The sequence below is a fragment of the Lissotriton vulgaris genome, unplaced genomic scaffold (assembly GCF_964263255.1).
Source record: "Lissotriton vulgaris unplaced genomic scaffold, aLisVul1.2 SCAFFOLD_1206, whole genome shotgun sequence".
NCBI classification, from domain to species: Eukaryota; Metazoa; Chordata; class Amphibia; order Caudata; family Salamandridae; genus Lissotriton; species Lissotriton vulgaris.
In genome coordinates this window covers 163,862-179,658 of record NW_028246660.1, presented here as the reverse complement: position 1 = coordinate 179,658, position 15,797 = coordinate 163,862, and the positions used below count along the sequence as shown (strand labels likewise).

The window sequence follows — 15,797 nt, the reverse complement described above, 5'->3', positions numbered from 1 at the left end:
GGATGCGTGGGACGGTGGTGAGTGAGAGGTCGGTGGAGCGGAGCTGGCTGTTGGGGATATAGAAGGAGAGCCGTCTGTTGAGGTAGGCTCGGCCAGTCTTGTGGAGTGCCTTGTGTGCGTGGGTGAGGAGCTTGAAGGATATCCTCTTGTCGACGGAGAAAGCTCTTTGGATGATTCTGAACTTCACCACTGACCACAGCTGTGCCCCAAGGCAAGTGTGACAGCTTCGCATCTGCATCCTTGGGAGACCCACACTGGACTTTGCACTTTACCAACATTATCATCATTATAGCATTTGTCATTGAACGTAAAAAGTGAAGTACTGCTGTCCAATCCAAGATCTATAAAGGGTGTGGGGGACTTTAAAAAAAATTCTTAGCCTTGAACTGAGTGGTGTTCACGGTAAACAATGGTCCACTTTAAAGACTCTGGGGCATATTTACAAAAAACTGGCAGAGCGTGGTGTTACATCAAAATTGGTAACACAGTGTGTGGAGAAGTGTGGCTCAATGATTAGAGCGGCAGACCCTGCTGCAGAGGTCTAGCCCGGGACCAGGGTTCAATTCCCCGCCTCGGCGGGTCTTGGGCTCAAAATTCCACGGACCTGATAATTCTCGCCTCGTGCCTATTCCAATCATGGGTCCCACTCTGCAACACTGGGCAATAGCTTGCTTAATCTCCACAACGGCCCCCACAACGCTAAGGATGCCTGGCCTCCACCTTGGGGGTGCCCAGGAGTGGATGCCTCACAGGGAAAGTCAGGATGGGTTACATAGCAGTATTCGTACAAGCGCCTTGAGACCCTTGCGGGTGAGTAGTGTGCTATACATGTATCAATTTACATTTACATTTAGTGCTCCAACAGTTTCAAAACGGAGGGATGTGCCGTATTCACAGGAATGTGGTGCACCCCTGAGTTACCCCTAGGGCTGGTACTAAAAAAGCTGCCTAGTGCCAGCACAGGCACCCTTGGACCATTTTGCTACAGTGCCTGCGCTGCAGGGGTGATTGTTTATGTTCAGAAAGGGACACCTTCCTGCACATACACAATCTTTAAAGGTGATTTACTCTACCTATGTGTGTTACAGACTGCAGCACACAAGAAAGAACAAAATATGAGGATGAATAAATAATTTTTCCTTGTATAGCCTGCTTAAGACCAGGTTGTCCCTGGCAAATTTTTTGGCACTGCCCCATACCTTGTAAATATGGGGCAGCGTAAAAAAACAATGGGTTTTGCAACAGAACCCCCACTGCAACACCCATTACACACCCCTTTCACACCAAGTGCTGCATGACTAGGGGAATTATTTATAAGGCATTGTTAAGCCACGTTAAGTAGCTTAACTCTGCCTGGTAAATAAGGCTAAGGAGTTAACACCACCAAAGCGTCGGGAAAAGTGATGTTCAGGTGGAGTTAACCTTTTGTAGATATGCCCCTCTATGTCTGTAACTCAGTGCTGATCCGATAATTGAATAAAGTTGTAGATCCCACAAGAGAGGATGGAGTGAATGGCTGCTGGGATTCTAAGATGGAGATAGGTTCAGGGAAATGTGAGTTAGGCACTGTGGAAGTGAAATATCAATGATTGCGCCAACACCCTCGCCCGATCAGGAAACCCTCCAATAAGCGCACCAACACAAGAGCCATCTGGTTCAACACTGACCTCCAGAACTCCAAGCACACCTGTCGAAAACTCCAGAAGCAGTGGCGCAACGACCAGCAACCATACCGTCCTCATGAATGCCAGACGCAAACACCACCAACTCATCCGATCCACCAAAAGAACCTCCTTCAAGGAACGCATCGACAACAACAGCCACAACAGCAAAGAGCTCTTCAACACCGTGAAAGAACTCGCCTCCCCCAGCTCCAACGACATCCCACCATTGCAGGAACTTTGCAACTCCCTGGCCACCTTCTTCCACCGCAAGATCTCAGACATCCACAGCAGCTTCGACATCCAGACACCAACAACAGACGCCAACACCCCTGATTCAACACACACCAAACACACCAATCTCCTGCTATCATGGAACAACGTCAATGATGAAGACACCATCGGAATCATGAACACCATCCATTCTGGCCACCCTCTGACCCCTGCCCCCACCACATCTTCAACAAGGCAAGCTCCATCATCGCACCCCAACTCCGAAGAATCATCAATAGCTCCTTGGAGACCGCCACCTTCCCGGAAAGCTGGAAACATGCAGAGGTCAGCACCCTACTCAAGAAACCCAAAGCAGACCCTAAGAACCTCATGAACTTCTAACCCATCTCCCTGCTCCCGCTCCCAGCAAAAGTCATCGAAAGACGGTCAACAGAGAACTGACCCACTTCCTGGAGGAGAACAACGTCCTGGACCATTCCCAATCCGGATTCCACAGCAACCACAGCACCGAAACCGCCCTCATCGCCGCCACTGATGACATCAGAACCATAATGGACAACGGCGAAACCGCGGCCCTCATCCTCCTGGCCCTCGCGGCCGCCTTCGACACCGTCTGCCACCACACCCTGCGCTCACGCGATGCAGGGATCCGAGACAAAACCGGGCCTGGACTGGACCACCTCTTCCCTCACCGGAAGAACCCAGAGAGTCCGCCTCCCTCTTCCGATCCAAAGCCACCATGATCACCTGCGGCGTACCCCAAGGATCATCCCTCAGCCCGACCCTTTTCAACATCTACATGGCACCGCTCGCCAACACCATCCGAGCACACCACCTCAGCATCGTCTCCTATGCCGATGATACCCAGCTGATCCTCTCCCTCACCACGGACCCGGCCACCGCCAAATCCAACCTCCAAGAGGGTATGAAAGCCGTTGCCGAATGGATAAAGACTAGCCGGCTGAATCTGAACTCAGACAAGACAGAGGTCTTCATCCTCGGATCCACCCTCTCCACATAGGACGACTCCTGGTGGCCGGCCACGCTGGGAGCTGCCCCGACACCCACTAACTACGCACGCAACCTGGGCTTCATCCTGGACTCCACGCTCTCTATGACCCGGAAAGTTAACGCCGTCTCCTTCCCCTGCTTCAACACCCTCCACATGCTCTGAAAGGTCTACAGATGGATCCCTACTGAAAATGGAAGGACTGTCACCCAAGCATTCTTCAGCCGCAGGCTGGATTTTGGCAACCCCCTCTATGCAGGAACCACGGCCACACTGCAGAAGAGACTCCAACGCATACAAAATGCCTTTGCACGCCTCATCCTCGGACTACCCCGCCACAGCCACATCACCACCCACCTGAGAGACCTGCACTTGATCCCGGTCAACAAGATGATCACCTTCAAACTCCTCACCCACGTACACAAAGCACTCCACAACGCCGGACCAGCATACCTCAAAGAACGACTGTCCTTCTACACCCCGAACCGCCCTGCCAGCTACACTCCTCCGACCTCGCCCTCGCCACCGTCCCACGCATCCGCCGAACGACCACCGGGGGCAGATAATTCTCCTACCTCGCCGCCAAGACATGGAACACCCTCCCCGCCCACCTACGGCAGACCCAATACCTGTTGACCTTCAGGAGACGCCTCAAGACCTGGCTGTTCGAGCAGTAGCTGCACCCCCCCCAGTGCCTTGAGACCCTCACAGGTGAGTAGTGCGCTTTACAAATGATTGATTGAAGGATGGTACCACTGCCACTGATTGGTTGTGTTGGCATAGGACAGGTGACAAGAGGTCACTGTTCTTATCAAAGTAGGACAGCCTTCCTCTGAGCCACCACGTGCAAGTTATGTCTCAGCCCAGTGTATCATGGGCGGTGTCCACACATACTCAGCCGACCTGGCAGAGGGAGTGCATAATTATGTGCCAAAGTCAGACTCTGAAAGAATTTGCAACGCTGGGAAAGGAGCGGGAGAAGCCATTGCAAAAAGAAGATCCCTATTCAAATGTTCCTAGGGAATATTCAGTTAAGGTGACCAAAGAAAACACTGGCTGGAGCAACAAAGGCTTGTTAATTTAATTGAATGGATTATAAATCAGTCCTGAATCTTTTGTCATATCAGCTTCAATGAAGAATCGCTCATCAGCCTATCAAAGTCCGCGCATGCTCCAGTAAATATTTATTTTTTCTCATACCAACAAAGCTACTTGCATCTCAGGTGAACATTTAAAGGGGGGGGGCATTCTTACACCCGATGTACTTGCGGTGGCCCCACCATACCAAACTGCGTTAAAACACGCATACCGCTTTGGTGATAGATGGAATCGTAGGACAGATCGACTTTCCTGGACCAGCACTGTATCACAGCTGGTTCACAAATATGCTAATTAGAAGAAAAAAAATCTATGGCTTTGGGAAAATACATACACTTAGGGCTTGCGTGACCAGGGCTCAAATCAAGCCACCATCTGCACAAAGACCAAACAGCAAGGAATGTTCAGGAAGACATAAAAAGATGGATTTCCATATGAACACCATCATGCACTTCAGTGGAGTCTCACCCATTTTCCCATAACTCTCTCATTTCAAGAGGTTACTCTCTCATTCCCTTATCTGTGACCAATTGTATTTAAGTAGACTCTCAGGCCTCTCTAGATCATGGCACCATGCAGGTCGGGGGACTTTAAAGGGCTCTGTTGTGAATCCCACCAATTGCTTGAGTGGAGCCTCTCTCACTACCCTTGCCAGTGGCACCATGTTAGCCAATTCACTCTTAACTCTTTCACTTATGATCACCACCATTCTATTCCACACAGTTTCACTGCTAAATAAAGCACAAAATGGAAGGTCAGGGCACTCAAGGCCTGCACCAGTAAGTATATGTTTTTTGAAGTATGGGCGAATATGGTAGTGCTAGAGCTAGGAACCTGACCCCCCTAGTTCCCACAATTTTGGATGACCAAAAACACAAGATACAGAAAGGCTCAGCACATACCCAAATAGTAAAAGTTAATATCAGTTAAAGTACAACAGTATCAATGGATCGCAGTATCAATATTGGTGGTAATCAGACATAAAATAATCTCCCAAAGGAATTATTACAAACTCCACATTCGTATGTGAAAAGTATTCTTTTTTTATTCTTTTTTTGATGATTCTTCATTCGATTTCGTTAAAAACACAACACAAAATCATAGCTGACGCAGCGCGTTTCGTCTCCACAAGACTTCTTCAGGGCTTTTTGTGTTTTTAATTTATTCCATGATCGAATTGGTCAAAATTCAAGCTCTGACCGTATTTCTACAGCTTCAGCTACCAGACTGAACGTCTCTTTTCGTTTACCAAAACTTGGGGCAACTATACTCTTTTGGAAGAGCAGACATATTTTTAAAACATCTACAACGAAAATAAAGTGGTACTCTTTATTACACAAATTGAACTTAAGCAAGAACATTTATTTATTATTGGATAAATCAGAACTTGAATTTTGACCAATTCGATCATGGAAAAAACACAAAAAAGCCTTGAAGAAGTCTCGTGGAGACAAAACGCGCCGGCTATGATTTTGTATTGTGTTTTTAACGAAATCGAATGAAGTATCATCAAAAAAAGAAAAAAGAAGAATACTTTTCCCATAAGAATTTGGAGTTTGTAATAATTTCTTTGGGAGAATATTTTATGTCTGATGACCACCAATATTGATACTGCGATCCATTGATACTGTTGTACTTTAACTGATATTAACTTTTACTATTTGGGTATGTGCTGAGCCTTTCTGTATGTACAGTTTCACTGCTATCTTGGTGCCTGCTTTCACTGTATGGGGTCTTGCTGCTTCTCATACTACTGGGCCTATATGCCTTGGTAGCATCTTACTCAGTACCAATGGAACCAGGCACTTCTCTGCATCCTCACACTATGCACTTCAGTGTAGCCTCCCTAATCCTCCCCTAACCCTTCCCATTTCAAGAGATTGTCATTGCCGGTCTCACATACCGCTCTCCCTTCATGATTTACTCTGATCCCTGAGTTGAAAGTTTGAATTACACAATTGTTCTTTTCCATGCCTCACCCAAGCATTCAAGTCTCTTAAGTGTCACCAGGCGAAGGGGCTGCCACACCTGGCTTGCCATTTAGTACCCATGACGCTGATCTGGAAACCCATGGTCGTAGTGGTCATAACGGCAGTGGCAGGAACAGAAAGTGCACAGTGCTACAAGAGACATGTTTGCAGTGCTTAATTTGTAGAAAAAAAGTGTCAGGGCCCTTATCAGGAGGTCACTGCAGCTTGCATCACCAATTGCCCCAGCCAGTGGCTTCAATGACAGAACCAACAAAACTACTAACCATCACACCCTCCAGGCATGACTATTCGGGCCCCCAAAGCTATAAGAATGGATTGCGCAGCAGGTATTAGTCATTTAAATAAACAACTGTTGTGTTCAGCTCTAATTTAGACAAACAATGCCACCATGTGGTTGGCTGTCATAAGTGCCGGTTGTTGACAATTAAGTGCTGGTGCTGAGCAATTGAAACCACCGGCTCAAATAAACCACTGCATGTTTGCCTTCTGTCATTTGAAGGCCATACTATTCTACAGCACCTCTGCAGAAAATAGGAGGTTTTTGAAGGAGAGGAATGGGACAAACATTTAACCATGTTATGTCATTGGAGGGGTGGGTGGGGTCAAGGGGAGGATGATGTCACTTCTGCTTCCCCGTGGTATTTTGGTGAGTTGACTTCCTGAAGCCCTATATGTCTTTTTCTTGAGTCGCTTTGTAATGTAATGTAATGTAATGGTATATTTATATAGTGTGGCTATTACTCCGAGGAGCATCTTTGTCTCCTGCCGTACGTGCTATTTGTTCTGGGGCCCGCCTCTCCACCTGTACTCTGCACCTCACCTGGATGCATCTTATGCTAGGAAAGACATTGAAAATCACCATAAGCACAACCTGTCGTCACATAGGCCTCCTGCCGGCTCACTCGGGGGCTCCACGCCGGCCACTAGCGGGGTGAACACCGATGGCAGTGTGATGTGGACGGCACCACTGGACAAGGTGTTGAGCTCCTGGCTGCTGCTCAGGTGGATGTACACTGTCTCAGAGGGGGCCACTGGCCCAATGCTGATCACAAACGTTGACCTCTCCAACTCCTCGTCTAAGATAAGGTGACCTGGACAGAAGAGGGTTCAAAACAGTGTTAGGAATGAACTATTTCGTTTTTTAATACATTTTTTATTCACAACCCGAGAGAGAAAAATACAAATTCGCAAAACAAAAACAGACAGGGGAGAGAAAAGACAGAATAGCCGAATGACAGTTAAAGCAGTTACAGTATATCTTAATACGATAAACGAGATAAAGCAGAATATAACGTTGCAGGTACTTGCCCCGACATATATACCCAAAAAAAGAAAGAACATTCAAATAATAACAGAACCCCTGTTTTTATCACATTTCATTAATGAGCGAGTACCTTTTAGCTTAGCCAAGGCATATTCCATGAAACAAATCTCATTAACCAATGACCACCATTCCATTATATGTGGAGGATTAGGGGAGATCCAGGCGCGTGCAAGAACTAATTTAGCACATGATAGTACAATCGTGACAACTGCCTGCTGGGGGATAGTGATGGAGTGTATATCAAGTAGCACCGAAGATGCCATAAGAGGAGGAGAGCCGGACAGTTTTAACTTCATTATCTTATCTAGGGCTGACCAGAACTCGGATAGCATGGGGCAGGAAAACAACATATGTACCAGGTCCGCCGCAATAAGACTACATTTAGGACATTTAGGGCTAGATGTAGGTAAATCAGATTTACCGATTCATAAATACTGAATTTTACCGATTCGGTATTCATGAATCGGTAAATCTGATGTAGGTAATTATTCGGTAACAAATACCGATTCGGTAGGATTCGGTATTTACCGAATCGGTAATTACCGAATTGGTATTTGCCATTGATTCCTATGGGCCTTGAAGCCCATAGGAATCAATGGCAAATACCGATTCGGTAATTGCCGATTCGATAAAAATACCGAATTGCCAAGGGGGACAGGGTGTCACTTTGACACCCTGTTGCACCCCTGTTTCTGGCTTGTGTGCCATGTGACACACATACATGCCCTTAGGGCAGGTATGTGTGCCACATGGCACAGGTGTACATGCACAGATGTGCATGTACACAGGAATTCGTTATTTACCACCCAATAGTATAGGTTGCTAATATTACGAAGGGATAAAGTGATCAAAGTAGGAGTTATAGTAAGCCCCAACTTATTACTCCATTTTTCTGCTAATTTGGAACAGTCACTAATTTTGTAAGAATTGAGACACCCATAACCTTTACTAATTAATGATTCATTCTTGAGTGAATAAAAATCAGAGTCCGATATTTCACGTATTTGCATTTTGCGAATAAGAAAGTCATGAATTTGAATATATTTGAACCTCATTGAATCAGTGACTTTATATAAGATTTTAAGCACCTCAAAACTCAAAAAAACATGAATGCCATATAAATCCCCCAATGTCTTTATACCATGTACAAGCCAAATATTTGTTGTACCATCACTAAAGATCCCTGGAAGTCCAGGGTTTCCCCATAACAAAAGTTTTGGATGAAAAAAAGAGGTTTTGCAATAAGCGAGAATATTGAACCAGATCTTAACGGTATCCCTCGAGGTCTTAAATTTAACCCTTTTGAAATAATTGGGGTCATTAACTCTTAACAAGAACATGTTAGAATCAGAACTTAACATAAAAATACGAAAATAAAGTTTTTTTTAAATTAATTTGTTTATTGCAATTTCAAAGACAAAAGGAACCAGAAACAAAGAAAGAAAAAGGCAAATCACAAGCATCAAATAGCTCAATCATGAGAATGATTACATTAGGCAGTGTATCAAAATGGCAGCATTACAATGACGTCAGCTGTAATCATCACAATAGGGACAGACATCAAAACAAGACAAATCTATCTGCCGTTCCCGGCTCCATCTATCATAGCCTCTCAGAGCAAACCGCCTAAGCGCAGGTTGTGACTCAGCGACCCACACAACCCGTCACAGCAGTCGTGTCAGTGCTGCCGCAATGTGCGTCCCCTGTTATCGTTTCCTCTCTGTCTTCAGTGACTCCACCATCTTCACAATCCCTGTTCTGAGCATCTGACATTAACGAACCGTCAAGTATTAGGGACCAAACATTCTTAGGCCTGTTCTTCGGGGGCATCAGGTCGCTGTATAGTTCGGTTTGTGTGCAGCAGTATATCAATGCCCTCTTCCATAAATTAAGAGTGGGGGGTGGGCCTCTCATCCAGGCTCTTGCAATACACCACTTAGCAATTAGAAACGCCATGTCAACAAGTCTCCTCTGGGCAGGTCGTAAGGGTTTCGATTATCCCAGAGGGGCCAGAATTGGGTTGGCGACTAAGGTTAAAAGCATTACTCTGTTAATTTCCCCATATATTGCCTGCCAAAAGGGGAAAACTGCGGGGCATGTCCAAGCTACGTGCAGGAAATCCGCCAGAGGGGCTCTGCATTGCTCGCATTCAGATGATTCGTGCAGGCGGTACCTGTGGAGCTTCTCCGGTGTATAGTAAGTCCTGTTCAGGAACTTAAAATGTATGAGTCTGTGGCGCCCATTTCGGGAGATCTTCCTAGTGCTAGTACAGCTGTACTGCCACAGTTCCTCACTCAGTTCAGTGCACAAGTCATGTTGCCAAGCTAATCTCGGCTCAGTGTATTTTTCAGATTGGGCTATCCTATAGAGGTTAGTCATTAGTTTCAAAGGTGACTCGGCGGCTACCACATAGTCAAATGAAGCAATCGTCACCGGTTCCTCCATGTCGTCGCCCAGGAGCTCCAGCAAAGCATGTCACACCCTATGGAACTGAAAACGTGCTATCAATGGGGGGTTCATCTCATCAGTGATAATGTCGTCCCACTTTCGCACCGTGCATCCCACAAATAAGTTGCCCATAGTGCGTATTCCGAGTTGATGAAGTGCCAGTATTACCCCCTTCTCCCTGTATGGAGCTAACCAATGACACCATTCAATCCCCGCCCTCGGGGAGTACAATAATGTGCACGCCTGAATCTCCATCAGGTAGTGCCAGGCATGGATAACTAAATTCAAAGAGTCGAATAAGCCCATACGGCGATCTCGAAACTGCAGTGATAAGGCTGGTAAAGGAGTCGGGTCTGCAACTATCCTTTCAATACAGACGTAGGGAGCGTCCTGCAGGCCGTGTATCCAGAGATAAGCGTGGGCACTTTGCGGCGCGCAGTAATAGAGTTCCATGTCTGGAGCGTTCTAGCCTCCCGCTGCATATGGTTGTATTAAGACATTCCAAACAACCCTAGGCTGTTTACCCACCCAGGCAAGATGAACCAATAGGGATTGTAACCTACGAAAAAAGTGGGAAGACAAGACCATAGGGATATTACAGAATAAGAAGAGAAACCGCAATAGTATCACCATTTTCATTAGGGAAATACGCCCCAATAGTGATAGCGGAAGAGCAATCCATTTCTCTATGTCGTCTTCTAGTTTAGATATAGCGCAGCCATAGTTTTCCCTAAGAACGATCTCTGAGTCCGTATGGAGGTGTATTCCAAGGTATCTAACCGCCTCAGTAGTCCACTGTAGTGGATACTCCGGCTCAAACTTCTCTGTGGAGGGCGTCAAAGGAAACATAATAGATTTAGCCCAGTTAACCTGTATGCCTGAGAGGGATCCAAAGAGAACCACCTCCTGCAGAACCGGAGAGAGATGTGTAGTGGGGTCCCTAACATAGAGTAGCGTATCGTCCGCATAAGTGGATACAATTAAATTATATGTAGGGAAGCGGATTCCTCGGTGACTATGATACTCCCGTAGAGCACACGCAAGAGGCTCAGCTGCTAAAGCATAGAGTATCGGGAAGAGGGGGCATCCTTGCCTCGTACCGCTACCTACAACGATGGGCTCCGAGACCAGCGGTCCTATGCGTATGCGCGCCGTCGCAAAAGAATAAAGTACCGTCAAGAGGTGTAAGAACAGCTGTCCCACTCCCATCCTGTTCAGAACCTGATGCAGGAACGCCCACTCCACCGAATCAAATGCCTTCTCCATGTCTAAGAAGATAGCGACAGCCGACACCTCCGGGCGCGTGTGCTGAAACGCAGCGAAGACAGTTCTAATGTTGTATGTAAGATTGCGTGTTGGGACGAAGCCAGACTGCTCTGGGGCCACCAAGGACGTGACCAAAGGTTGAAGGTGGTTAAAGAGGAGTTTAGCGAAAAAGTGTGTGTCGACATTCATGAGAGAAATCGGGCGGTACGAGGCACAATCGCTCGGGTTCTTGCCCGATTTAAGGATTGCCACAGTGATAGCCTCTCTCATGGAGGGCGGCATGGTACCCGAATTGGCCATGTCATCAAACAAAGTAAGTAAGTGTGGTATCAAGAGATCGGATAAGCCTTATAAAAGGCAACTGTGAGGCCGTCGCTACCCGGCGCACTCCCACTTTTCATGGACAATAAAGCCAGAACCACCTCCTCTCTATCAAATGGTCGGGCGAGGAATTCTCGATGCAGGACGGAGAGCCACGGGAGCTCGATATGTGACAGATAATCCACTATGCGCTCCTCTGGGGCGGGGCCTCTCGACGCGTACAAATTCGCGTAATAATCACAAAATCTTTCCGCGATTGATTCATTTGAAAGCGGAACATCCAAGTCCTCCGATCGCAACATCGGTATAGAGGAGCTATCCCTACCGCCTTTAGCTAATCGGGCCAGAACTGAACCCCCCTCTCACACCCCAACATCAAAACACTCACAAACACACGCCCCATCGCATTCAGACCTTCACCCCCTCCCCCCTGAATATGCATTTGAAACCAGTGGTAATCACACAGGGCAGATGTAGTCGACAAAAACAGTGCGAAAATCACTCAAAAACAGGGCCAAATTCAATGCCCCCCTTCGCTCCACCTCTACCGCGTCCTCCATTGTCTTAGGACCTTTGGGGCCGAAGGCAAGTTTGGTTTGCATCCTGTCGGAGTGTCCCATATCAATCGGGAGTGCATCCCCTCCCCGCAGGAGCAAGGCCTCAGTTGGGGATCGCCCCAAAGCAGGTCACGATTTCTGGGTCCCACTCCAAATTCACCCTCAGCAGGATACAATTCCAGGCGCAACGTCGGTGCCTGAGGGGAGTGATAGCGACAGTGTGGGGAGGAAGAATGAGGGAGCTTCCACAGCAGAAGTATAGCTGGGGGAAGCAGGTGGTTACACAACTGTGAGGCGTCCAGCAAGGACCTGGGGATATGGTAGAGCGTATGCTGAGACGATATGGGCAATGTCCTGAACTGAGGCTTCAGCAGCAGGCAGACAAAGGCAGAGTCTATTGCCTCTAAATCAGCTCCAATACATGTGGTGTAGGTCCAGATGTCAGGGTGGCAGCCGCAGTGCTTGGGGCAGGAAGTTACTGGCACGTGCGTGGTCAGGCACACTCAGCAAGGCCAGTCAGCGCCCGTTCCTTGTAAAGGCTCCACAATCGCTCCAAATTGCGTCGGTATGGGGGGGAACAGTGTCATATGCTATTCCCCACACAGCAGGAGTCCACAGCCCGGGCAGTCAGGGGTGAGAGCGGCCTCGGGTCGAATTGCGCTATCCCCAGCATGCACCACAGCAGGCAGCGCACTTGTGCTGGCTACTGGGGGCCAGAGAGGGCCCTCAGCGGGAGTAGCATGTCCTCCGACGTGTTGTGGCCCCCTCGCAGTGATCCCAGCAGCGGTGCGACAGGCCTCGCGTTTGCAGTCTGATCTTTGGGGCGGGAGGGGGAGGAGTGGGGGGGAAGGAGGCCCGCCACGCGTCTCAGTCCAGATTGCTGGATCTTCACTCCGCGGGCACCAAACTCGAGCGGAGTCGCAGGATACAAGCCCTCGGCGAGAGCACACACTCCGGTACTGCAGTTTGCCAAAATAGAGCTGCAACTAACCAGGATAAATGCAGGATCGTTTGTCTGGGCGGAGGAGCTCCAGACTCAGGCAGCCATCTCGGATGCCGGCTAACTCCGCCCCCCCCGAAAATAAAGTTTATTGTCTGTATTAAGTAAGGACCGTAAGCGACCTAGAAAGGTTGACCAAAAGTATCATTTAAAATCAGGAAAGTTAAGCCCACTGTTATCTAATGAGCCTTTAAGTAGCACCATGGACCGACGCGCTTTACGATATCCCCAAATAAAACTGCTAAATATTCCGTCCAATTTTAAAAAAAAAAGATTACTTAGTGATAAGGGGATGGACCGGAATAAATAAAGAAATTTAGGGAGTATTTTAATTTTATCAAATTAATCCTGCCAATGATGTTTAAAGGAAGTTTATGCCATGTTTTAAGTGACAAAATGGTGTCTTTAACTAAAATGTCATAATTAATTGTGATTATTTATATCCCTAGTTTTAGATGAAATTCTAACCCCCAAATAGGTGGCAGTCTCACACAGCCCCAATATTGCAACCGAAGGTTTATAATTAACAATTATTTGAGTTTTATTTAAATTTAATTTGTATCCGGAAACATCTCCAAATCTGCAAGCCTCAGTAGATATTCCATGTAAAGCCTTTGCGACATCAGTGGTGTAGATGGCAATATCATCGGCATATGGCGTTAATTTCAATAAATGAGGGCCCAAACTAAAAGGAATATTACAAGATCGTGATTGCAAAGCATGAAGGGATGGTTCCATCGAAAGGGCAAACAACAGGGGTGACAAGGGACACCCCTGGCGGGTGCCCCGAGATATAGAAAAAGAGGCAGACATCAAACCTGCGTAACTTATTCTCGCAGTATGGTTATCGTGTAGGGATCGGGTCCATCTTAAAAATTGACCCTTAAACCCAAAGGTAGTCATTATCGACCAGAGGTAATCCCACCCCACTCAGTCAAAAGCCTATTCAGAGTCCAGTAAAATCATACCGAGTGGGGAGGAATCTGTCTCTGCTATGTCGAAGGCAGTTATGGCCATGTTAATGTGAGCTGTAGTATCCCTACCTATTACACACCTGTGCTGCTGTGGATTGACTATTTTAGGTATAAATGGGGCCAATCGTGTGGCCAGGACTTTAGCAAATACCTTGGCGTCTGTGTTTAAAAGCGAAATGGGACGATATGACCCGCATTCGTCAGCCGGCTTGCCCTTTTTAAAAAACAATTTAACAGTATTCCAAGAACTCGGGGCTTTCCCATTGTCGCCAATAGAACAGATAACTTTATGGAAGAGAGGCAATAACTCATCAATACAGATTTTATAAACCTCTACAGGTAAAGTATCTTCCCCGGCTGCTTTTCCGGATGGTAGGGAGAAAATTGCTTTCCGGATCTCTACCAGACTAATATGTTCGGACAGCAGGTCAAGCCCGGGGAAGATCTACCTTTTCTAAGATATTACTATCCACATAATCCTGAATATTAGCCGAGGTGGGATGGTGTTCCGGAGTGTATAGTTTCCTATAACACTGAATTGTTCTAATATCTGTAGCGGTTGGTCATATATGATATTATTAGGGCCCTTTAAAGTTTTAATCTAAGTGTTAGCTCTCTCGTCGGCAACTTTAAAAGCCAAGATTTTCCCAATTATGTCTCCACTCTCATATTGGGAGATATTAAAAGTTGTGTAATTTTACACTACTTTTTTCCCTAAATGTTGTTTTTAGGGTGGCTTTTAGGTGTCCTAGCTTTAATCCCAGTTCCACCATATTAGGAGAGCCTAACCGTAAAGCTTCGGCCAACAGAAGCTCAAGCGAAAGAATATTATTAGTGAGAGTTTTATTCATCTTACGACGCTCAGAGTTCTGTCTAAAAAGATATTGCTGAGTGAACCCCCGGATACTAGCTTTGCATGCATCCCAGACAATAATACATGAAGTGGAATTGAGGTTAATTTTAATGAAATCTATAAGATGTAATTTGAGCTGGGAAATAAACGCTGTATTAGTAAATAAGTGCCTGGGAAAAGAAAATATCCTAGGGCCTGTATGGGCTTGTACTATATTAAACAGGAGCAGAATGGGACTGTGATCTGAGGTAATTCTTGGGCATAGCTCGATGGAGCCAGTGTTCACAACATTAACAGAAGCCCAGGCCGTGTCGATGCGAGAACATAGTTTATGAGGCGCAGAGTAATAAGTATAACCCGCCAGATTTTGGTGGATACTGCGCCAGACATCTCTGATATTATGAATGCGTCCTAATTCTAGAATAGCAGCGCGGGATCTGCGCATCCGTTAAAAGGCACCGCGCCTGGTGGTGTCTTGTTGGTAATCCATTATACAATTAAAATCGCCCATAATGACAAGTTCTCCCTCCCACTCCAAAAGTTCCATATTCAATTGATCAAAAACAAAAGAATCGTCTGAATTTGGGCCATAAACAACACAAAAGACAAATTTACATTTATCAATTATTAACTGCAAAATTGCCCATCGTCCACTTTTATCGCAAACAGTTTTGCAAATTTCTACTCTGTGACGTCTATCTTTAAGAATGGCAACCCCCCTAATAGAGGCGTTAAAAGTTGAACAAATAATAACCTCATAGCCTAGTTGTCCCAATAGCTTTCTATGCTTATAAGCAATATGGGTCTCGGATAAAAAAAAACAAAATGTGGGTCATACAGTACTAATTCTTCTCGGACCAGACGTCTTTTATTCTTGTTGTTAAGACCTGCAACGTTCCAAGCCAGACATCTTAGCCGTAACATTTAAAGAAATTCAAATAACTCTTAGAATTCTGCAAAAATAGAACGAGTAACCCTCTCCCAACCACCAGATCTCCTTCCCGAGTTGCTTTTTTCAAAAGAGAAACCCCCCACCCACCCACCCCCCTGAGAAACCCACC

General features: G+C 46.5%; 1 protein-coding gene across 3 annotated transcripts in view; it reads right to left on the bottom strand.

Moving 5' to 3' along the window:
• The window catches only part of VWA5B2 (von Willebrand factor A domain containing 5B2), a 275,105-nt gene that overhangs the window by 179,271 nt on the left and 80,037 nt on the right, over nucleotides 1–15,797 (bottom strand). For all 3 annotated transcript variants that reach the window (XR_015304972.1, XM_086949475.1, XM_086949474.1), the window contains exon 4: nucleotides 6,865–7,084. Coding sequence is in view for 2 of the 3 variants with exons in the window: in XM_086949475.1 (XP_086805601.1) it covers nucleotides 6,865–7,084 (220 nt within the window). In the remaining variant the exon portion in view is untranslated. The remainder of the gene's footprint in view (nucleotides 1–6,864; nucleotides 7,085–15,797) is intronic.